The 23,743-nt window shown below is 42.0% G+C and overlaps 1 protein-coding gene and 1 long non-coding RNA gene across 10 annotated transcripts in view; one reads left to right on the top strand and one right to left on the bottom strand.

The window, feature by feature from the left end:
* Positions 1–1,005: 1,005 nt before the first annotated feature.
* On the bottom strand, positions 1,006–2,788 carry LOC142863522 (uncharacterized). Its single transcript, XR_012914301.1, has 3 exons — positions 2,586–2,788; positions 1,680–1,716; positions 1,006–1,211 (listed from the first exon to the last, which is right to left on the bottom strand). It is a non-coding gene; the product is annotated as an uncharacterized LOC142863522 (long non-coding RNA).
* A 280-nt stretch (positions 2,789–3,068) lies between these two features.
* The window catches only part of CIT (citron rho-interacting serine/threonine kinase), a 164,922-nt gene continuing 144,247 nt past the window's right edge, over positions 3,069–23,743 (top strand). For 7 of the 9 annotated variants that reach the window (XM_012756543.2, XM_075996613.1, XM_075996612.1 and 4 more), the window contains exons 1-5: positions 3,080–3,139; positions 4,195–4,303; positions 8,531–8,672; positions 16,055–16,230; positions 21,501–21,602. In XM_012756543.2, coding sequence (XP_012611997.1) covers positions 4,208–4,303; positions 8,531–8,672; positions 16,055–16,230; positions 21,501–21,602 — 516 coding nt within the window. In that variant the 5' untranslated portion in view covers positions 3,080–3,139; positions 4,195–4,207. Of the gene's footprint in view, positions 3,140–4,194; positions 4,304–8,530; positions 8,673–16,054; positions 16,231–21,500; positions 21,603–23,743 lie in introns of all 9 variants that reach the window. The other 2 variants (XM_020283111.2, XM_012756541.2) reach the window with 1 other exon arrangement.

Raw genomic sequence — 23,743 nt, 5'->3', positions numbered from 1 at the left:
TAGAAATAAAGTGCACAATGAATGTAATGCACTTGAATCATCCTGAAACCATCCCTCTGCCTCCCTCCTTTACTCCCCCTGTGGAAAAATTGTCTTCCATGAAAACAGTCCCACTGCCAAAAAGGATAGGGAACCACTACTCTAAGGGCAATCATATTTCCTATACTTTCAAATTTGGGGCAGGAGAGTTGGCTGTCACATACCACTTGTCCTCCGATTGGTTGCCACAGCTCTCTGTACCCTCCACAGCCACAGGGACTTATTACAGTTTTCCACAATTGTTAGCCAACAGCTCCATTTGCCCAACTCAACTTTTCTGCAACAGACAAGGAGGGTGTCTTTTTCATGTTGGTATCCCCAGCACTTGATACAATAAATTTCTATTGAATAAATGAATGAGTGAATGCAAGAATGTCATACTGTCCTTTATCAGGACTCAGTTATGATGGTGTTGTTTGATAATTCCCATCACAATAATCATCATGAATTCATGTTTAGGTGTTTAGCAAATGACTGGTCATTGATTCACTTTGTGCAAGAATAAACATAAGGTCTCAGGTTTCTTGTCAGTCTAGTTTTTTTTTTTTTGTTTTTTTTTTGGAGACAGAGGCTTTCTCTGTTGCCCCCAGTAGAGTGCAGTGGAGTCATCTTAGCTCATTGAAACCTCAAACTCCTGGGCTCAAGTGATCCTCCTGCCTCAGCCTCCTGAGTAGTATAAGCACATGCCACAGTACCTGGCTAATTTTTCTATTTTTAGCAGAGACAGGGTCTCACTCTTGCTCAGGCTGGTCTCAAACTCTTGAGCTCAAGAGATCCTCCTGCATTGGCCTCCCAGAGTGCTAGGATTACAGGTGCGAGTCAGTCTAGTTTTAATGACAGTTTATTCTGTTTGGCAGCATCTTAACACTTTAGTATTGGCACAACCACTGTTAGTCACTTATTCTCTTTCCCCCAAAACTTTCTGTGCAGTTACTACTGAAAGAAAATTGTTAGAGTTAATGTGGCTTTTGTTTTATGTTTCTTTATTCATTTTATTTGTTGCTTATTCCTTGTCCTGTTTCACAAAGGTTTTACAGAGGCTGGTAATTGTTCTGATGGGAAATTATTAATAGTAGGCTATCTAGGCAGTGCAAAACAGTGCTGCTAACATTGCATTCTAATTTAGGATGAACATGTTCCAAAATTCTGGTAAAGACTTGTATTTGTGATACCTGGAAAATAACATATTTGGTTGGAAGAGAAAAATAAGCAGAAGCATTGACTAGATCAACAGTCACAGCTTTTCTGAGATTCTTTATATCAAGTCAATAGCTGGCTTCAACATTCTACAATCTACATCCCATCTCCTCTCATGTTGCCATCCCCAAACTTTGGTTAATCTCTTCATGTCATTAGATGCACCTCTTATTCTTATACATTTTTTTGGGGGGGGCTGGGTTAGTCCTTGCAACATGACAAAAGCAGAGGCTGGATAATTTCTTATTGCTTTATATGCCTTTTAAGAAGCAGGTTTTGTGTTGAAGAAAGGATTTTGGAGTCAGTCCAGGAGTTCCAAATCTAACTCCACCACCTAAAGCTGCAAGACCCACAATTTTTTTTTCATTTTTGTTTACACCTCCTTACCTACAGAAAGACCTCATGATTAATCGCTCTACTTCTCTCAGCTTCAGTTTTCTCACCTGTAAAATGTAGTAGTATAGTTCCTCTGTCCCAGGGCTGTGTGAGGGATTAAATGAGAAAAGGTATTTGATAAATGGGGGACTTGATAAATAGTAGGGGGGGCTTGATCATTAGTGTCTGGGAACAAGAAGTAAGTTATGTTTGGGAATAAAGAAAATGTATTAAGCAAATTTGTAGCTTTGGTTTTGTGCTGATGTTTGTGTATGTGTGAGTGTGATAACACATCTGTGGTTCTATCTAGTGTAGGGTTTAGGAGAGTATGGAAAGGATTGTCTCTCTCCTTTAAAATTTTTCACATACATGAAAGAACACTCACATATACACAATTTAATTATTATAAACTAATATGCATATTATTGTCACCCAGGTTAAGAAATAGATCATAGCAGCATCCTTACACCTGGAAAAGCGTCCATCCTAAACCCAGGTAACTATATAAGTCAGAAGACTTTTGCTTTCTTTTTTTATGGTTTTACCACTTGTACTTGCATCCCTCCCTAAACAACATTGTTTTGTTTTGTCTGCTTTTGAAATTTATATTAGTGGAATCATACTTTATTGTCTTGCTTCCTTCACTGGGCAGTGTTTTGAGACTCATTTTGGTTAGCTGTAGTCTATTCCTTTCCATTGCTGTATGAAAACACTGCAATACGAAATTGTATCCTTTCTATTGCTGATGGGCGTTTGGGTTGCTTCCAGTTGTTTTTTTTTTTTTGCTATTATGTTGTACAACACTATTTTGCATTGTGTATTCTTGTACATGTCTCCCAGTGTACTTAATTAAGAGTTTCTCTAAGGTAGAGAAACTCCTCCCAGGAGTAGTCATAGAATGCACAAACCTTCAATGTTAGCAAAATTCTTGTTCAAAGTGATTGTACAAATTTACACTCCCATCAGCTATGTACCGTTTGCGTGTAGCTCCACATCTTCGCAAACACTGTCAGATCGTGTTTTTTTCAGCCTCTAATCAAAACATTTGCTGCTTTAGCTGTGGCAGAGAACCAGCTGGTTTTCTTCTACTTTAGTTATGGGAGAGGGACAAGAAGACCAGGAGCAGCGATGTGGCCGCCTTCCTCCTCGCAGGTGGCTTAGAGCAGGGGACAGCGCCCCGGCGACCTCCTCAGGGATCCTGAACAAACAGACGCGTCCGCAAACACTGCATCCTGCGTAACCGCCAATTTCAAACTTCCAAGACCTGCCCTGCCGGGTTTGCCCTTCCCTTTTTCCTATTGGTCGCGAGTCAAAGGAAGAAACAATTTGATTGGCTCTGCCCTTCACTTCCTCCGTCCCTTTAAGGACTTGGGCGGGGCCTGGCTGAGACGCGGCTGTGCATCACAGGGAGGGGCGCTCTGATTGGCCTAGACACAGCTGAGACCCGCCCACGCCGCTCCCCGGGTTCAAACACGGCGGCGGGAGGCGCAGGGCGCCGCGGAGCGCAGACCGGTCGGGCCCGCGGAACGTGAGTCTGCAGCCGCCACCCCCAATTCTCCTCTACCCGGCTCTGCAAGGCCGGGGAAGGGCCGCCTCCACCCACACCAGTCCCGGCTGTCCCTCCCGCCGCGGGGTGGGCGGCGGGGGGCAGGGAGGGTCTTCCCGGGCTGGCCGTGCGCGCGCCCACCCCCAGCGGGGCCGCAGGGGTGGGGCGGGAGGACGGGTCCTGTGCTAAGCCGGGTGGGGTCCGTTCGGCTTTTCCTCCTGTCAGCATTTCCTGCATTACTCTGTCTAGTGGAGTCCGGCAGCTCCTTATTTCCTGTGACCTTAACAATTTGCTTACCCTCCTTGCTTCAGTGTCTGCATACTCCCGGCGCCCACCTCGTCGCCTCCTCCACTCTCCCCCCTTTGCCTGTGCACCAGCCCCTCTGCCCTCCCTGTTCCCGTTGGAGACGCCAGGTCCTGCCTCAGGGTGTTGCCTTGGCTGGTCCCTTTGCTAAAGGTACCTTTCTTTCCCCAGAGAGCAGCAAGGCTTGCTGGTCACTCCCTTCGTGTCTTGGTTCAAGTGTTACCTTCTCGGTGAACTCTACTTTGACCACACTATGAAACATTGCACGGCCCACCCCAATTGCACTTACCTTGCTCCTTTTTTTTTTTACCCCAGAGCACTTACCACCTTCCAACATACTATGTATGTAGTTTGCTTATTTCAGTCATTTAGTTAATAAGTCTTTGTTCACACCTGCTATGTGCCAGGCTGTGTGTGTATGTGTCCCCCCCTCCCCGCCTCGTCCGTCCCTGGGGACAAAACTCCCTGCCCTGTGGAGCTTACATTTTAAGGGGGGGGGGGCGGATAATAAACACATTTATAAGTAAGAGAGTTTTGTTAGGTAAATGTATCACCTCCTGTTACAGTGAGTTCAATTTGAGTCTTTAATCTCCATGACCAGACTGAGCTTCTTACTACTAGAGCGACAGCTGATTTTCATCTCCCTGTTACCTTGAGGGAGATCAGGGTCTCTCAAGCCCTTCCTGCTCAGAATGTCAGTACACACTTGACTTTTCCACTATCCATCCCTTCAGCATCGGTGGAGAGATGTTGAAGTTCAAGTATGGAGCACGGAATCTACTGGATGCTGGTGCCGTGGAACCCATTGCCAGCCGGGCCTCCAGGCTGAATCTTTTCTTCCAGGTAACTGGCTGCCCTACAACTTTGCTCACCTGTGTTTGTTTTCTTGGAACCTCCTTGTTGTTCATCTTTGCTTTTATGATATTTTAGGACCGAGGCTAATATTGTAGGAGAAATCCTATTTGGAGTTTTATATGCAGATTGTTTTGGAAAAAGGAGCCACTGTGCAGACGGAAGTAGCTAGCTGAACTTGCTTATGAAGGGAAATCTTTTTATATTTCTCACACTTCACATTTCCATACTAAAGTTTGTCCCTTTATTAAAGAAAGAAAAACAAAGGCACTTTTTAAACCACAGTTTCCATAGGTATACTACTATTGTTTTTCATTGAGGGGATATTTACTTTAAAAAAAAAAAGTTTTGATAAATACCACACCTGTGTAATCCACATTCCTTTCAAGATATATGATACTTCAATTACCCCAGAAGTGTTAAAACTTAATGTCATGAGATTATTTTCAAATTGGTTTCTAATTCTTATTTCTGATGTTTATGGCATATTTGTGAAATAGAAATCCTTGTTTTACTTATAATTCCCAAGTCAAGGGGACAATATAGATAGTGGTGAAGATTTAGATTTCAATCCTGGTCCTAGTACTTGTTAGCTGTGTTACTTTGGTTGAGTCAGTTACCTTCTCTGAATCCATTTGCTACTCTATTTTTTTTTTTTTTTTGATACAGGGTCTTGCTCTCTTGCCTGGGTCTAGAGTGCAGTAGTGTCCTCGTAGCTCACTATAACCTCAAACTCCTTGGCTCATACAGTCCTCCTGCCTCAGCCTCCCAGAGTAGCTGGGACTACAGGTGTGCACTATCACACCCAGCAAATTTTTTCTATTATTTTGTAGAGATGGGGTCTCACATTGTTGCTCAGGCTAATTTTGTACCCCTGCCCACAAGCCATCCTCCTGCCTTAGCCTCCCAAAGTGTTGGTATTAGAGAAGTGAGCCTCTTGGGCCCAGCCTTTGCTATTCTTTTATAATAGAAGTTGTAGTACCTAATCTGCAGGGTTTTTGTGAGGACTAAATGAGATATGCCATATAAAGCACTTAGCATCTTGCCTGACTCTTGGTAAACCCGTTATAACTGGGAACTATTGTTAATACTAAGTGCAGAGTAGTATTACTTATAATACTAATACATTTCTGTTTACTTAACAGTAAATATATTTAGGATATAGCATATATCCTATATCCTAGGATATAGGTATATAGGATACCTGTAAGATGATGGATGGTGATGTGTTCTTGATAATATTTTTTCCGAATTTTGGTAGTGTATGTTCAAACAGATCAGAGTGGAAACAAATGGAAGCTTAGGTTGTTCTATAGGACTGTCCCCATCACCATTTTAAGTAATGAGATATTTTTCACACATGAATAATCTGTCTCTAACCTTAGAGGGCTGGAGTACTGCCACTTTTTATTCCCTTTATCATTTTACTTCAAAACATCTCCAACTCATTAAGGGCTTGTAATGTATGCTGATTTTGTACTAGCTCGGGCTTCTAATGTGCTCAGCACAGAACCAGCATGTTCCTGATTACCTCACTTCAGCCTCATGGCAGAGGTAAGGATTATTCTTACTTACACTTTAAATAGGCTGAGATAGACATAGACAGATATGGAGGTAGGGAAGGACGTGCCCAGGATCATGCAGGTTGTAAATGGCAGTCAGGCTCCATCTTCGGTCTGTCTGACTCCAAAGGCTGGCCACTTAACCACTTGGCCACCCTATCAGCGCATGTCAGTTATTAAGTGTATCTTATATTTAAATGTCATTTGAATGCAAAGGATTGTGGGTAAACCCCCACTTCATCTCATTTTAGTGATAAGTACCTCCCTACCCCCAGTAAAGCTGTTATTGCAAGTATAGTATACACCTGACATTTGCCTTGATTGTCCAGGTAAGGATACTGCTTGTTCTTTTCCCATACAAAAATGCTGTTTTAATGAGGTTTAGATACAGTAGCAATTTTGTCTTCCATTCAGGTAAGTGCTTTAGATTGGGTGTCAGTTTGTCTTTTTTCCTTCTATTAATACTCAACAGTTTTTCCTAACATGTTCTAGGTCAGTGATTTTCAGACTTTCAGAGCCAGCAAAATTTCACAAATTACTGGGCAGACATAGGTTTGCCAACTTTTTATTTTGCGAACTAAGGATGTAAAAAGCAAGAAGGAAAACCTATTATTTTCTGGCTCTCTTATTTCATAAAGAGAGGGCATTTTAAGAAATACCAAGAGAGGAAGAACATCATCTCAGAATAAAGGACCATTTTTAAATTTGAATACATTTAGCTTTATAAAAGAGATACCATGTAGTATTCATTTTTTCTCACTTCACTGCAGGCTGTTGAAAACTTTGTTAAGAATCAGTACTATATTTGGGAACCCCTGATACAGTTGGTCTAAACTCTTGAAGAACAGAAGGAACTTGTTTTTCAGAGTTAGTGGCAAATATTACTAAAGTGACTTATTAAAGATATGGTGGCCTTGAGACCTAGTGCTTCCCAACCCTGACTGAGGTCTGACTCTCTTGGAGAACCCGTTAATAAAACAGATTCTAAACTACAATCTGGGAAATTCTAATTCAGTAGGTTGAAGATCAGACCAGAAAGCTCCAGTGATTCAGAAGTAGCCAGTCTGTTTTTGTTATCCAGTGCTGTGTAACAAACCACTGATGAAGTTTAAAGCAACAGTGTTTATTTTTTCTTAGGATCCTGTGGTTTGGCTGGACTCAGCTAGGTGGTTCTTCTGCTCTGCTCTGTGATGTCACCTGGAGTCATTTGGGGCTACATCCAGCTGGGAATATGTCTGGGTCTGGAACATCTGGGTGCTGACTGCTGGCTGGGGCACCTCAGTGTTCCTCACATGGTCTCCCTTCTCCATGAGGTCTTTTATCTCGCAGTAGTCTGGGCTCATGGATTTTTTTTTTTTTTTCTGTAAATAATATTTTAGGCTCTGTGGAACATATAGTTTTTGTTGCAACTACTCAACTCTACCATTGTAGCACAAAAACAGCTAAAGACAATATGTAAGGAACGAGTGTGGCTGTGTTCCAATAAAACTTTATTTATGAAAACAGGCAGTGGGCTGGATTTGGCCCATGGGCTGTAGATTGCTGACCCCTGGTCTAGCCCAAGCTGCTTTCCATGGTGACTGGCTTCCAAACAAGCAAAAGGAGAAGCTACCAGGCTTCGTAAGGGCTACACCCCGAACTGGCACAGTGTCATTTGTCTCACATTTTGTCGATTAATGCATGTCTCAGAGACAGCACAAGATTCAAGGGGATGAGGAATAGACTCCAGCTCTTGAAGGAAGGAGCAACATGAGCCAACTGGAGTTGAAGGAACTGTTGGTGGCCATCTTTGTAGAGAGAGCGTCACACCATCCATGGCTTGGCTTATCTGAATCTAGACCAGGGGTTGCAAACTCACGTCTTTGGGGGCCAGGCAGTGAGTATAAATGAGTCAAGTGGGACACTGGGAGTCAGGTCTTCAGTGAGGTCCAGGACACATTTGCTACCAAAAGGGGCAGCATTGCTCAGCTGGAGCTTACTGTCACCAGGCAGCAATGTGGGGCAATGTTACTAGATCCACCAGTGTTTCAAGACAAATATTGCATTTTTTTTTTTTTTTTGCAAAATCTGATTTTTAAATATTGGCAGATAAATTCAAATTATTTTAAACACTACAGGCCAAACAAAACATGTCTGTGGGCTAGATACAGTCTGCCAGTTTGTAACCGTTGCTCTAGATCATGAATAAATTCAGCTTTATGGTAGTCACTCTATTCACATTGCTCTAGATTGTTTGAATGAATTAAAGAAACTGGGATTATATTAACAAACCTCTGGGCCCACATGAAAGAAATGACAATCATCGTTTCCTATTGTAGAGCCATGGAAACATGTCAGAACCAGCAGGATCCAGAGGAAATGTTCTCATGAGCTTCAGACCATTAACAATGAAAGACCTTTTCTTAGTAATGGCATGCTTGTGAAGTTTTCCTTCCCAGGTGCTGGCGAAAGAAACCCACAGTAATGGAATTGTACAAGTGATAACTTAATGACTGTCAGTTGACGGTGCTTTAAAGATTGAAGCCCCAGAATTGTGCTGTTAGCGTGTCGTGAGCAGTTAGTTGAGTTGGTGGCTTGTAATTTACTCTGTGTGGATGTTATTGATCAAAGCTTTTCATTATTGACAGTGTCTCCATCTGCTGTTTGCTGTTTTTAGGGGAAACCACCCTTTATGACTCAACAGCAGATGTCTCTTCTTTCCCGAGAAGGGATATTAGATGCCCTCTTTGTTCTCTTTGAAGAATGCAGTCAGCCTGCTCTGATGAAGATTAAGCATGTGAGCAACTTCGTCCGGAAGTGTAAGTTGGGGAAACTTTTTCTTGAAAACCGTCCTGATGGAGGAGAAAACTATAGGAGGATGCTGGAAGCAGAATGTGTTAGTGGGTGAGAACTCCAGTATAAATAACACAGATCCAGGTTCAAGTTCAGGGTTGCACCTGTTGTAGATCAGGTAAGTAAGGGTTCTTGGTTGTAAGTGACAGAAGCTCAATTCAAAGAGTCAATTTATTGGCTTATGAAACTGAGAAATCCCAGCATGAGTCAAGCTTTAGACATGGGTGGGTCCAGAAACTGTTAATAAAATAATGTCCCTTGGCCTCATCCTTACACTCAGCTGGGGCTGACTTTCCATACGTATTAGGCACAGTGCGTAGGACCCATGATATTTAATTTTAATGAAGTTAATTTGTTTTAATTAGCTTAATTTAATTTTAGTTTTAAAATCATAAGAAAAAATATAATGTATAATGATCCTGGATTATATTAATCTTTATGCCAATGGAGCCATAAAATATAATTTTTGATTTTTTCGTTTTTTAATGGAGGAAGGGGCTGAGGAAGACGGAATTACCTAGAGCCTAGAAACTTATACATTGGCCCTGCCTTCACCCTGTTTATGATGTGCCTTGACACCCATGTGGTGGGGAAGTTAGCTGCTGGTGCCCCAGTTTCATATGCTTTTACCTTACATTAGTGTTTTTTAATGAGTGGTGATTTTGTCCCCCAGGGACACTTGGCAACGTCCGGGGATATTTTTGGTTGTCACAGCTAGGAGGGGACGATGCTACTGGCATCTAATGGGTGAGGCCAGGACGCTGCCAAGCATCCTACAATGCACAGAACAGTCTCTCACCACATAGAATTATCTAGCCCGAGCCGGGCGCGGTGGCTCACGCCTGTAATCCTAGCACTCTGGGAGGCTGAGGCGGGCGGATTGCTCGAGGTCAGGAGTTCGAAACCAGCCTGAGCAAGAGCAAGAGCAAGACCCCGTCTCTACTATAAATAGAAAGAAATTAATTGGCCAACTAATATATATATATATATATATATATATATATATATATATATATATATATATAAATTCGCCGGGCATGGTGGTGCATGCCGGTAGTCCCAGCTACTCGGGAGGCTGAGGCAGAAGGATTGCTTGAGCCCAGGAGTTTGAGGTTGCTGTGAGCTAGGCTGACACCACGGCACTCACTCTAGCCTGGTCAACAAGCGAGACTCTGTCTCAAAAAAAAAAAAAAATTATCTAGCCCGAAATGTCAATAGTGCTGAATTTGAAAAAGACTGCCTTATACGACATTGTTGTGTAACCAACCACCCTAAACTTTTAGTGGCTTAAAACAATACTCATTGTATTACTGCTCACGATCCTTTGGGTTGATTGGATTCAGCTGGGGATTCCTCTGCTCCGTGTGACATTGGCCAAGGTTGCAGTCATCTGGGGCTCTCCTGGCTGGACTGTCTGAGGTGGCTCGCTCAGTGCCTGCTGCCCTGGCTGGGAGGTCGGGCTCAGCTGGGCCTCTGGAATAACTTGGCCTCTCTCTGTCTCTCTCCACGAAGTCTCAGGGCCTTTTGCCTTCTATGTGGTCTCCACGTCAGGAGTCGGGGCACTGCAGTGTGTGATACCTGTTTTGTAAATCAAGTTTTACTGGAACACAGCCGAACCCTATGCAGAGCCTATGGCTGCTTTCACACTGTAACAGCATTTGAGTAGTTGTAGTAGAGATTATATGGCTTACAAAGCCAAAAATATTCACTAACTGGTGCATTCCGAAAAGGCTTGCTGACCTCTGGTCTACATGGTCTCTCTACCGGGGTAGCCTGTATGGCAGCTCAGGGTTTCCAAAAGCACAAAAGTAGAAACTGCCAGGCTTTCTTAGGGCTTAGTCCTAAAAGGGACATTGGACCTCTTCGGCTGCAGTCTGTTGTTGGAGGCGAGTCATAGATTCCACTCGTGAGGGAACTGCACAAGGACATGCACCCCAAGGGGCATGGTTTATTGGGCACCGTTTTTGGAGACTGGCTACCACACCCTATCCAATGTCTGCCTTCCATTATCTAGATTAATACAATTCCAGGTAAGATTCTAATTGGCTCTGCTTTGGGTCATTTGCCCACCAGAATGTAAAGTATCATGATCGGCTTCATCTGAGTGCCCAAAGGAGTCAAGGCACAGTGATTACCAGGACCTCATGGAATGGGGGATGTGCATTTACCCGAATGGAGATGCTGAGTAGGTGGAAATCTGCGTCTGTCCACTATAGTGACCTTCAGGATGTCACATGCACCTTGTCTGTTCTCAGTTTCCTCATCTGCAAAATGGGGATAATGTACATCTAATAAAGCTGTGTAGGGGTTGAATGAGTTAATGCTTGTCATGTTGCCTGGCACACAGCAAACACTCAATGTTACCCCATAATGCTAACTATAAACCTCAAAACATTCAACATATTGTGTATCTTGAAAAATGGAGTATTTGTTCATTGTTCTGTATTTGTTTGAATAAGCTCCCACCTTCTTTTCTTGAATATTTAAATTCTCAAGTAGGGAGTGAGTGGGGAAGGAAATTACATGACAAGGCTGGTGTACTGAGCCATCTACAGTCCTCTTGAGACTGTTCTTTGGTTACTTAAAAGCAGTGAATTACCTAGAACCATTCCATAATCAGGGGGCTAGGTTTAGTGGAATGTAGACCTTTTTTTTTTTTTTAAATAAAAGCCTCTTCCAGGGAACTGTTTCATATTTTTGAAGAGGTTCCTTGGGGAGTCCTGTTAAGAGGCCATGATTGGAAACGGATGATTACATTAATATATATATATATTTTTTCCCTTTTGAGTTTTTGTTTTGGAAGGTAAGCTTTGCTTTTCCATTTGGAGAAGGGTCCATCAGCTGCTACTGCCTCAGTTTCTCAAGTCTTCCCTTAGGGATGGACAGAGTTTCTTTGGGAACTATTGGAGGAAATGAAACAGAGAGTGTAGCCCTGAAGTGTTTCCAGCAGAAATGCCCCCTAACCTTGGGCCAAGAAAGGGGAGGAAACAAGCATCTGCGAACTAGGAAGGGATTTTTGTCTTTCTTAGTTGCTCTTCTATCTCCAGTGCCGAAAACGGTGTCTGGCATATATTAGGAGCTCAACAAATACTTGTTGAATGAACATATTGGTAAGTGAACAAATAAGTGGCAAACATTAAGCACAGTATCATATATTTTGTGTGAAAATTAAATAGCAAATGTGATATTAAAACATGCACTGAAAAAGTTGTTAATTGTTAAAGTTGGGCTGTTCTTGGCAATTTGACAGTAGCTGAAACTCTACCCTTTTCCGGCTATGTTCACTATAGGCAAAACCTATATGTTTACAACTTTAGAACTGATGTGAAAATGATAACTTTTGAGAAATTTTTTTTTTCTCATTGCAAACAGGATGCAAAGTTAAGTATAAAAAGTTAAATATGCCGGGCGCGGTGGCTCACGCCTGTAATCCTAGCTCTTGGGAGGCCGAGGCAGGCGGATTGCTCAAGGTCAGGAGTTCAAAACCAGCCTGAGCAAGAGCGAGACCCCGTCTCTACTATAAATAGAAAGAAATTAATTGGCCAACTGATATATATAGAAAAAATTAGCCGGGCATGGTGGCTCATGCCTGTAGTCCCAGCTACTCGGGAGGCTGAGGCAGAAGGATCGCTCGAGCCCAGGAGTTTGAGGTTGCTGTGAGCTAGGCTGACGCCATGGCACTCACTCTAGCCTGGACAACAAAGCGAGACTATGTCTCAAAAAAAAAAAAAAAAAAAAAAAGTTAAATATCATGTCTTAGGCCATTTGGGCTGCTATCACAAACCTTAGACTTGGCAATTTAGAAACAATAGAAATTTTTGCTTATAGTTCTGGGGGCTGGGAAGTCCAAGATCAAGGTGCCAGCAGATTGAGTATCTGGTGAGGGCCCGTTCTCTACTTCAAAGATGACAGTTTCTGGCCAGGCGCCAGTGGCTCACGCCTGTAATCCTAGCACTCTGGGAGGCCAAGGCGGGCGGATCGCTCAAGGTTAGGAGTTTGAAACCACCCTGAGCAAGATCGAGACCACCTCTCTACTAAAAATAGAAAGAAAATTAATTGGCCAAATAAAATATATAGAAAAAATTAGCCGGGCATGGTGGCGCATGCCTGTAGTCCCAGCTACTCAGGAGGCTGAGGCAGGAGGATTGTTTGAGCCCAGGAGTTTGAGGTTGCTGTGAGCTAGGCTGACGCCACGGTACTCTAGCCCGGGCAACAGAGTGAGACTCTGTCTACAAAAAAAAAAAAAAGATGACAGCTTCTTGCTGTGTCCTCACATGGCAGAAGGGACAAATGTGATCTCATCAGGGCACTAATTTATAAGGGCACTAATACCATTCATGAGGGCTCTGCCCTCATGATTTAATCATTTCCCCAAAAGCCCTATTTCTTAATACTATCATGTTGGGGACTATGTTTCAACATGAATTTTGGGGGAGGTACACAGACATTCACATCATAGCACATCACATACATAGTTGTGAAAGAAAATCCCTCAAAATCTTACCTGTCTGAGATAGTCACTGTCAATGGTTTTATGAATAGTATTTCCTTTTTTTTGCGACTTAAAAATATTTATTATGGAAATTTTCAAACACACCCAAAGATACAGAGAATAGTATAATGAACCCTTATATACTAATTAGCTCCTACAATTGTCAGCTCTTTTTCATGCATGTTCTAATATTGTTTAATTTTGCACAAACTAGGTCATGTGTATATAATGTTTTGCCACTAGCTTTGCTCACTTAGCAATATATTTACTAAATATTTATTGAGCATTTACTATGTGCCAGATTCCATTTTGGGTGATCAAAACAGACAAAAGTCCCTGCCTGTAAGGAATATACATTCTAATGGAGAATGAGCTACTTCATTCTTTCCAACATGTGCCTAGTATTCTTTTATATTGGTGGACTTGTAGGTTGTTTCTACCTTCTTGTTGGTAGACCTTTAGGTTATTTCTGATTATTTTTCTATTACAATAATTCTCATCGCAAGTATGTTCATATGTATCTTTTTTGAGCATGTGCAAGGGTTTCTGTGAAGGATGGATTGATTCCTAGAAATCGAAAGATTGGATTACCCAAAGGAAACCCTAGACTCAGCTGTGTTGGCTTGTGCTCCCAAGTCCAACTGTTTATCCAACAAAGTCATTCTTTGCGTTATTACAGTTCCTTAGGTCTTTATTTCCATTTCCATATTCAGTACCCACTAGGCCCTTAAATGCTCTAACTAAAAGTGCACAGAGATGAAGGGTGATGGTTTTGGGGTCACAGAAGCAGCCAGTATGGACAGAAGTTGTGATGGATTTTTTTTAAACAGTCATAGGCTTGAGTTTAGTATCTCACCTGTTTGCCCTAATAATCCAAAAGCCTTTGCCTAAAGAAATGGAGATTTGACATTTCTCAGAATTCTGAGAGAGTACCATGGTGGTTTTGCCTGCAAGGCAATATGTCTGTTTGTATGATTGAGTTGCCTGGTGGCCACCAGTGACAGACCCAAAGTTATTAAGTTGGACAACGCTGTAAGCAACCCAAGGCCTATTAGAAAATAAGAGAGATTGGCTTTGCCTGTGAGTAATAATTAAATCTGGTTTAACCCAGAAAGTTGCAAGGCAGGATATTTGGGGAATTATGATTCAAAACTGAAATACTTGATCTGAAAGAAACTTAGAAAGGGCAGGGAAGGAAGATAGGGCTTGGCACAGCATTGCCAGGGCAAAAGGAAAAGACTGTGCAGCCTTCATTTTTGCTTCTGCGTGGTATTCTCTGTGTAGGTGCCCTAGATTTAGTTTTTACAGTGGTATGATGAATTCATGTGGATCCACCCACCATTCTTGCCTGGTTCCCTAAGGGACCAAGGGAAGATGTCCTCAGGATGACTAGTGGAAGTGACAGGTGTGGTCTGAGGTTGGGGAGACTCTCAGTGCCGTGGAGCTCATCACATGTGCCTTTGATCCAAGAGAATTCAATTCTACCCATGCAACAAAGAAAGAGGATGGGAATAACAACTGAAACTGCATTGGCCAACTCATCAAAATGCCACTCAAAGCTGGTGCGGTGGCTTGTGCCTGTTGTCTCAGCTACCTGGGAGGCTGAGGCGGGAGGATTGCTTGAGACCAGCCTGGGTGATATAACAAGACCATCTCAAAATTTAAAAAAAAATGCCATTTAATGACTGTGGGTATGAAATGGCTTTTTCCTTAGTTGGACTCAGTTACTTTCATTGTGTGAACATCTAAAATGTGTGTGACTCTAAAATGAGTGTGACTCTAAAATGTAGCTCCCAACTTTGTTACCCAACCATTGAAGTGGCCATCCCTTCTGGTGTCTGGAAGATTCCAGTGTCTGTGTGGGATTTCAAGACAGTCTTTTGGTCTTCAATGTGGCACCTTTCTATAGGATTTTCCAGGATAATTTTGATTATAGGTGTCACTTGCCTTCCTTTCACATGTAACCCCTGTGTATGATGCAGTTTCCCCGTAACATGCAGGACTAAATTTTTAGGTCAGCCACACTGATGCCCCTTCATTCTTGCAAGTCTGTAGTGTTGTTACATGTCCACTGATGCCTCAGCTTAGTGTGTCTAGAGTGTTAATAAACGTATGTCAGATTCCAAGTCCACCATCCATTTAGTCCATACTTTGTACATTGAGGATCTCTGACTGAGATATTAGACTTGGAAAAGGAATAAGATTGTATGTTTTAAAAAAAAAAAGATAGTTGCAAACCCACGCAGATGTGTGGCTTGTCAACCCTGCTGAGCAAGTGTCAGGGCTTCATTTGGTTCTTTGGGCTCAGTGCCCCTCCCCCTCTTTAAAAGCACCACCACATATTAAGGCAAGAAAGGCATTACTATTACTGACACAATCCAAGGGAGATAAAACCTGGGCTGGTGGGATAGAAGTAAGCAGAACACGTGTAGTTAGAATTGGAATGATCTTGACGCCAACTCCAAAATTAAAATGAGAATCATGTTGCTTATGTCTTATTATAGAGCAGTCTTAATGCTAATAAGCATGTTTGACCAAACACTGCCCTGCAGTCTTCAGAGAGGAAGAAGAAAAGCATAGTTTGTATCCTCCCTCCCTATTTTCTAAGTCTATGGAATTCAAATTATAGCTACCATGGAAACTGCAGTTTGGAATTTCTGGAGCCCTTAATTTTAACTTAACATATAAAAACACTTTTGTGCTGATTTTATAATTATTCATGATGGATGAGAAAATGACTAAATGTCTTTGACAGTGAGGGAAGGCATAAGAACACTTTTTTCTCTCCTCTTTCACAAAGATGCATGTACTTGAAGCGCCTTATTTACCTGGGAGCGACTTTTCCATCTTTTGCAGATTCTGACACCGTAGCCGAGTTGCAGGAGCTCCAGCCTTCGGCAAAGGACTTTGAAGTCAGAAGTCTCGTAGGTTGTGGTCACTTTGCTGATGTGCAGGTGGTAAGAGAGAAAGCAACTGGGGACATCTATGCCATGAAAGTCATGAAGAAGAAGGCCTTATTGGCCCAGGAGCAGGTAGGAGCATTTTAACATTACGGTTTTCCCCTTTCTGCACCGAAATGTTCACTGTAGGAATAGTAATCTGCTGCATTACCATCTAGGATCGAGCAAGTTTTCCTCTGACTCTATATTTAATTGCTGTTGCATGGGAAAAAGGTCTCTCGTGTTCTGAGCTCTGCTTCTTGTACTGATGCTAATTTTGAAGGCTCACAAATTCCCCTTGATTTCTGTATCATGCTTCTATAGTTGTATTTTATTTCAGAACTAAATTGGCCTTTTAACTAATGAATCTAAGATGATCTTTCATGCCCATCAGCTGGGGATTCAGGATACGCAGATGGTGGGGTGAATCAGATAGCATTTGCTTTTTGTACACGCTTTAGATAGTTGTGTTGTGAGCATGTGTATTTGATTTTAAAACAGGCCTTTGAAGAAATTAAGCAAAATTGTTATGTGTCTAGGGAGTTGAGAACAGGTAAGAAGTTACCTTTTTGGTTGTGGTGTTTTTCTTTCTTTTAAACAAGGCTGCTGTCTCTAGACGTATCGATTCATTTGCTGTGTCTCAGAGAGAGAGCTATCAGCCTTGCAGTACAGAGAGCAATTTATTACTTACAGACATTCTAGCGCTCATCATGTGTTCGATAATATACTCAGCTCCATGGGAAGCCAGCAAAAGGAATTGAATTTCCATGACTATTATTTTCAGGGTTTAAAAACAACCCTTGGAAAGTGGAGGAAAAATGCAAATATATAAAGCAGGTGCTTACCAGCTAAAGTATCACAGAAGGGGGAGAACAGTTAGCAAATTCATTAATGATGATGTGAGGGAGAGATGTTGTAGGTGAGCCAGGGACAGGGAAAGTTGTCACTGAGGATTGGGAAAGCAGGTTCTGGGGGGAGAAACGATGAGAATGTGCTGAGTACAAGTGTGGCCTTACGTGACGTTCTGGAGGTGTGAGTACTAGAATGCTGTGGAGGATTGTGTGTGTGTGTGTGTGTGTTTAGTGGTTTAGGTGGGGAAGTGGAGAGAAACGAGGACATTTGAGTGGAGAGGGAGTAATTGGTGAAAAATGTCAAGAAACTTTTTTATCGTGGTAAAATACACACAACATAAAATGTACCATTTCAACCATTTTTGAGTGTACAGTTCAGTGGTAGTATGGTATTAATTGCATTCGCAGTGTTGTACAGCCGTGATCACTGTATCCTTCTGGAACTTTTTTGTCATCCCAAACAGAGACTTTGTATGCATTCCGCATTAGCTCCCCCATTCCCCCAACAACTGTCTTTTAAATTGCAGTTGACCTTGTGGGGTGGCTGGGGGTGATTGAGGCTTTTGGAAGGAGGAGGTTGGGACCAGAGTCTGGTCCCTGCGGACTTCAGTGACTTTGCGCCTCTGATAGGGGAAGCAGCGGAGGGCAGGAAGCTGCTTGTCAGAGCCTGGGAATGATGCGGCCTCTGTGTTTAGAAATAAAATGTGAACAACGTAATAGAAAGGAAAGTGACAAGTTGTGGCAAGTAATTTGGAGGAGAGGAGTGCAAGATGCTTACTCAGCCTCCCAGCTCCTAAGTAAGAGCTACCTGATCATCAGTTCACACTCACTGAGCATCTGTTATATTTGGTGTGTTTCTGGGTCCTTGGGAAGAGGCATTAGATGTAGCCCCGACCTCGTAATGCTGAGGTTTTAGATGAGAGATAGTGCACGTAAAAAGAAAATAATCCAACATCCCACCCTGCAGGCAAACAGTAGAGCTGTTAAAATAGGTGTGCCTTCCTCCAGGCAAATGACCTGAAAGGATTCTCTATGACGTCTGAGCTGGGGGTTTATAAAATTATACACAGGAGCTAATTAAAGCCATCCATCCATGCCTTAAGAGAGTGAATATAAAAGAAGGCTGGGTGTGGTTGCTCACACCTGTAATCCTAGCACTTTACAAGGCAGAGGTGGGAGGATCACTTGAGGCCAGGAGTTCAATACCAATCTGGGCAACATAGTGAAATGCCATCTCTACAAAAAATACAACAAGTAGCCAGACACAGTATTGTGCACTTGTAGTCCCAGCTACTTGCGATCTGAGGCAGGAGTAGTATTGCTTGAGCCCAGGAGTTTGAAGTTGCTGTGAGCTATGATGATGTCACTGCACTCTAGTGCAGGCAACAGAGTGAGACCCTGTCTCCAAAAAAAAAAAAAGTATTTTTTTAATTATGTAAAAAACTAGAGTCCTTAACTGAGCGATGGTAAGGATTTGGAATTTAAGGGCATGAGAAGAAAGAAGCCAGCACAGGGAGTGAGTGAGGGGAAATGACAGAGCAGAGGTAGGGAGAGGTAGCGTCCTGTAAACAATGCCTGTCACCTGGGAGAGGCCAGCACACCCACCCAGAGTTGTGTGACAACCGGAAGAGGTTTTTAGAGAGTGCTTATTTCAATGGATGCTTCAGGGGTTAGACAGAGTCAGTGGTAAGCAAATAAAGGTGTAGACTCTTCAGTTCAGCCAAGTTTCCTTGAACACCTTTTATGTGCCAGGAACAAGAAGGATCAGCATGTCAGGTGCAGTGAATTACTGGGGTTGGGTCAGTGTTTTCCCCAATGTGTTAGGTTTATCACTGGGAATATTAAATCAGATGAGTTTAGGTAGAACATGGGCAGACTATTTAAAACATTTAATAGTTCAGTGTTAACTAGCATATCAAAACCTGTGACTTCCACAGAGGTTCTTGTTAGAACTAAATAAAAGAAGGTATATTTAAAATTAAGTTTTTAAAAATTTTGAAACAATCACAGATTTATAGAAAAGTTGTATCAGTCAGTGTTCTTAAGAGAAATGGAACCAGTAGGGGAGATATACATACATACATATATATATCTCCTATATATATAAGTTGTCACATAAAACTATCACATAGAGTATAAACAAATTTTTTTTCTGAATCACTTGAGATAGATATATATACACATGCAACATACATTGACTATATATAGAATAATATACACACAGAATATGTATACACATAGACTGTATATGCATACTGAATATATATACATAAAATATATACACACAGAAATATATATGCACACACATAGACTATATTTACATATATACATATATAATTTATTTATTTCAAGCAGTTGATGTACATGATAGTAGGGGGCTGGAAAGTCTGAAATCTGTCGTGCAGGCTGGTAAATTGTTAGACAGCAGCAGACGATGCAGTCTTGAGGCAGAATTTCTTCTTCCTAAGGGAAACTGCAGCCTTGCTCTTACGGCCTTTCAGCTGATGGGATGAGGACCACCCACGGTATCGAGGATGATCTTAAATTCAACTGATCGTAGATGTTAACTGCATCTATCACAACAAACCTAGATTAGTGTTTGATTGAATAACTGGTTACTGTGGCCTAGCCAAGGTGACATGTGAAATTAACTACCACAAAGTATAACAACTTTTTTTTCCTGAACCATTTTAAAATAAGTTGCCAACCTGGTACCGCATTACCTCTGAATACTTGAGTGTGCATTTCCTACAACAAGGACATCCTCCTATGAACCACAGTACACCCGCCAAAATCATGAAATTAGCAATGATATTTTACTACCGTTGAATCCTTTGATATTGTTCAGGTTTCACTAGTTACCTCAATAATGTATTTTAGAATAAAAGGTTCTGGTTTTGGATCACACTTGGCATTTAGTTGTCCAGCCTCTTTAGTCTCCTTCAATCTGGATCAATTCCTTAATTTTTCCTGGACTCCCATGACCTTGACAATACTTTTTTTGTTTTTTCCTACCCAGCATTCTCCAGGAGAATCTTGACAATTCTGATGATTATAGGCTGGTTATTTTAAAACATTTAGATTTGTCTGATGTTGCTCATGCTTAACTTCGGGTTGTGGATCTTTGGCAGGAATATCAGACAAGATACTCTGTTCTCATTGCATCCCAACAGGTGACTCTCAGTTTCAATTTGTCACATTCTTGATGTTCATTTTGATCACTTGATTCCGGTGGTGCATAAGTAATTTGTGGAGAGGTCCTTTCAAAGGATGGAAATATCCTGTTCCTCATAAAACTTTCAATGTATTCATTTATTTATATCTATGTGGACTTGCATTTTCCTATTTCAGTCAGTGACTTTCTGTCATGATATTCATGCTCAAATTGTCCCCAGGCTGGCCAGTGAGAACCTCTTCATGCTTGCTTTCGTGTCCTTTTGACACATCCCCATCATTCTTTAAGTACTTTCTTGATTTCTGGTACAAGGAGATGTTTAGGCTCTTCTGGTGTTTTTATTCTCTCTGCCCCAGCCCTGGCATCAGTCATGTCTCCAAGGAGCCCTATTCCTTTTAGTGAAAAATGGTACTTAGAGGCCAAGATCTGAGTACTGGGTATTCTCATTGTTACTGGGGTGTCACTGCCCCTAGACCCCTTCCAGTGGATAAGGAATACATGTATGGGTGCACAGTATACTTACCTGCATACATGTGCATGCACACACATATACACACAATTACATCTTTATTTGAAACAACCACAAATGTGTTGAAGAGTTAAAACCTTTTTCACTGTAGACATGCATAAAGTATAAGGACAGTCTTCTGTGCTTATATTGAAAACCATGAGTTTATACTAATACCCCTAATTCCAATCCAGCTTCACAGGGTTCATTTCAGTTTGCACCCTTTCTGTATTTGTAAGGCTCTTCTCTGATATCATACTCTTAATATTTTTACTTATTTTATATATTTGCATGCATCCAATCTGCCGTGATCCCACATCCCCTTGGTGCGTCCAGATCACATGTGCCAGGCCACCCCTACACGTGGATGTCTTCCTCGCTCTGTGTGGGCCCTTCACACCCCACACGGTTGCTGCCCTCCTCACTCTGCTTGGGCCTGGCCCCTGTCCTGGGCCACCGCGTCTCTCTTTCCCAGTCACTGGCATGGCTGCTTACGTTGCTCGGCTCCAGCTAATGGCTTTAGGACTGAATTGTTCAGGAAGGGAAGGTGAAGAAGAAGAGAAAGATATTTAATTGAAAGAAAGCGAGTTTAATTTAGAGAAAGATGATAGGTAAATAATTGAGCAGGCAATATATGGGGCTGGCAAAAATTGTGAGCAAAATCAGTGAATGATTGAGGTTTGTGGAATGCCAGGCTAAGCAATGGCTTTTTATTTCAAGCCAGAAACATCAGTTTAGGCTTAAAGACAGAAAAAAGGGCCTCCCCCTCCTACCCACCTCCCAACACTTGGTTCTTTCAAATTTTCTAAAGGGTTTCTTTTTTTGCTAGGTTTCATTTTTTGAGGAAGAACGGAACATTTTATCTCGAAGCACAAGCCCTTGGATCCCCCAATTACAGTATGCCTTTCAGGACAAAAATAACCTGTATCTGGTGAGTCTTCGCATTCATCTCTCTGGAATTAGCCTGGTGCTCTGATACTCAGATACCTGTCGTAGAATTGAATGTGGTTCCTGCCTGTGAGGTCCATGACTCCTCATTCATTCAATTGCTTTCCTGACTTTCTGGTGTCTCCCCTGCCCTCTTTGTTACAAAGATTAAGAGCTAACTCATTATTGTTGGGTATTGTAGCTGTGGTTTAAAGGGCAATAATGAGAAGTCATTTACTGGGGAATAAGGAATAGTCTGTTATTACCTTTAATAAAATCTTGCTTTAATTTTTAAAAATTAAGATAATGCATGGTTATTATAAGAAAATGCAAACACCGTAGACATGCATGAAGTTGAATGAAAGTTCCCTTCCTTTCCTTTTAATCCCTCTCCCTACGGAAACAAATATTAAAGCTTATGCATGCTCTTTCTGCCTTTAACTATGCCCTGGGGGGGGAAAATTCTATATACTCATGTATATATTTAATGGTTTGTTTTACAAAAATGGCTCTTCAGCTCACCTTTTGCTTTTTACCAATTTATTCCAGACATCCTTCCATGTCAGTATGTACAGGTTTACTTTATTCTTTTGAATGGTGGCATAGTTTTCCCTGATGTGTACATGGCATAGCTCATAGAATGCTAAAATTCATTTTGGGGCCTTGTTTAGATTCTTGGGGGATTAGATTCCTAAATTTAAAAAGTGTATCCTAGAAACAGTTTTTGTTTCTGATTCGGCCCTTAAAACAAGATTATCTTGTTACCCTGAATGGAGATAAACTTTTACAGAGGCTTATGTAAGAGAAAAGAGTACGAGAGAGAGATGAATTCTTATTTGTCCTGAACTTTCACTGGGTGTTTTTTGGGGGCTTTACTGCCTTTATTTCTTTTCTTTTCTTTTTTTTTTTTGAGACAGAGTCTTACTCTGTTGCCCGGGCTAGAGTGCCGTGGCGTCAGCCTAGCTCACAACAACCTCAAACTCCTGGGCTCAAGTGATCCTCCTGCCTCAGCCTCCCGAGTAGCTGGGACTACAGGCATGCACCACCATGCCCGGCTAATTTTTTCTACATATTTTTTAGTTGGCCAATTAATTTCTTTCTATTTTTAGTAGAGACGGGGTCTTGCTCTTGTTCAGGGTAGTTTCAAACTCCTGACCTTGAGCAGTCCACCTGCCTCAGCCTCCCAGAGTGCTAGGATTACATGCGTGAGCCTCCTTGCCCAGCCACTGCCTTTATTTCTGACCTAGAATAATGGTTTATTTGCCTTGGTTTCACAGTAGTTGAGAACCCAATGCCTGTAGAGACATTCTTCCTGGCCTCACCCAGTCTTCCGAGTGAGGACATTCCCATATGAATATGTTGGGAGACTGGCCTTGAACTGACCACCTGCTCCTTTAGAACCAATGCCAAGCCTGTTATCTTTAGGGCCTGAAACATCCTTTCCTTGAATATGGACTTAGAAGCATTCCTTCCTTGAGAACTGGGGCATGGAGCCCTCACCTTCACAGTTGACCTTGGTGTGTTGCTAGGGTTGCTGACATTCTAGGTCGTTTTTTGTGTTTGCAACATGTGCTTTGTGCGCTCGGCATCTTGCGGAGCCTCTCACGTTTGGATGTATTAACAGTCTTCATTAGCCCTCAGAAAAGAAGTTCCCTTGAAACAGCAGGGTTTATGTTTGTTTTGTTTCATGTTTATTATTGTTGTTTTAGGTATTTTAATTAGAGCTGTGCAAGAGGTTTAGAACACCAGCTTATGAGGATAAACTTCATTTTCAAGGCAACACAGAACACAGGTAGCCCTGTAGTTAGAAAGGGCTCTGAGTTTTTGGCAAGAGTTGAGGGTGCACAGTTTTCTGGTCCGTTCACACTGCTCCATGAACTCATATTTCTCCTCCTCCTGGGTCGAAGAGTTCACCTTCTTGATGTCTAGTCTCATGTGGCTTCTTTCTAAAAGTAAGCATTTGCCCAGTGTGATGGCTCATGCCTGTAATCCTAGCACTTTGGGAGGATGAGGTGGGAGGATCACTTGAGGCCAGGAGTTTGAGACCAGCCTGAGAAACATAGTAAGACCCCGTCTCTACAAAAAATAAAAAAATTAGCCAGATGTGGCGCATGCCTGTAGTCCCAGTTCCTCGGGAGGTTGAGG

Source organism: Microcebus murinus, chromosome 22 (genome assembly GCF_040939455.1).
Source record: "Microcebus murinus isolate Inina chromosome 22, M.murinus_Inina_mat1.0, whole genome shotgun sequence".
Classification (NCBI taxonomy): Eukaryota; Metazoa; Chordata; class Mammalia; order Primates; family Cheirogaleidae; genus Microcebus; species Microcebus murinus.
The sequence above is the reverse complement of the archived record's forward strand: the minus strand, read 5'-3'. Positions and strand labels throughout refer to the sequence as shown.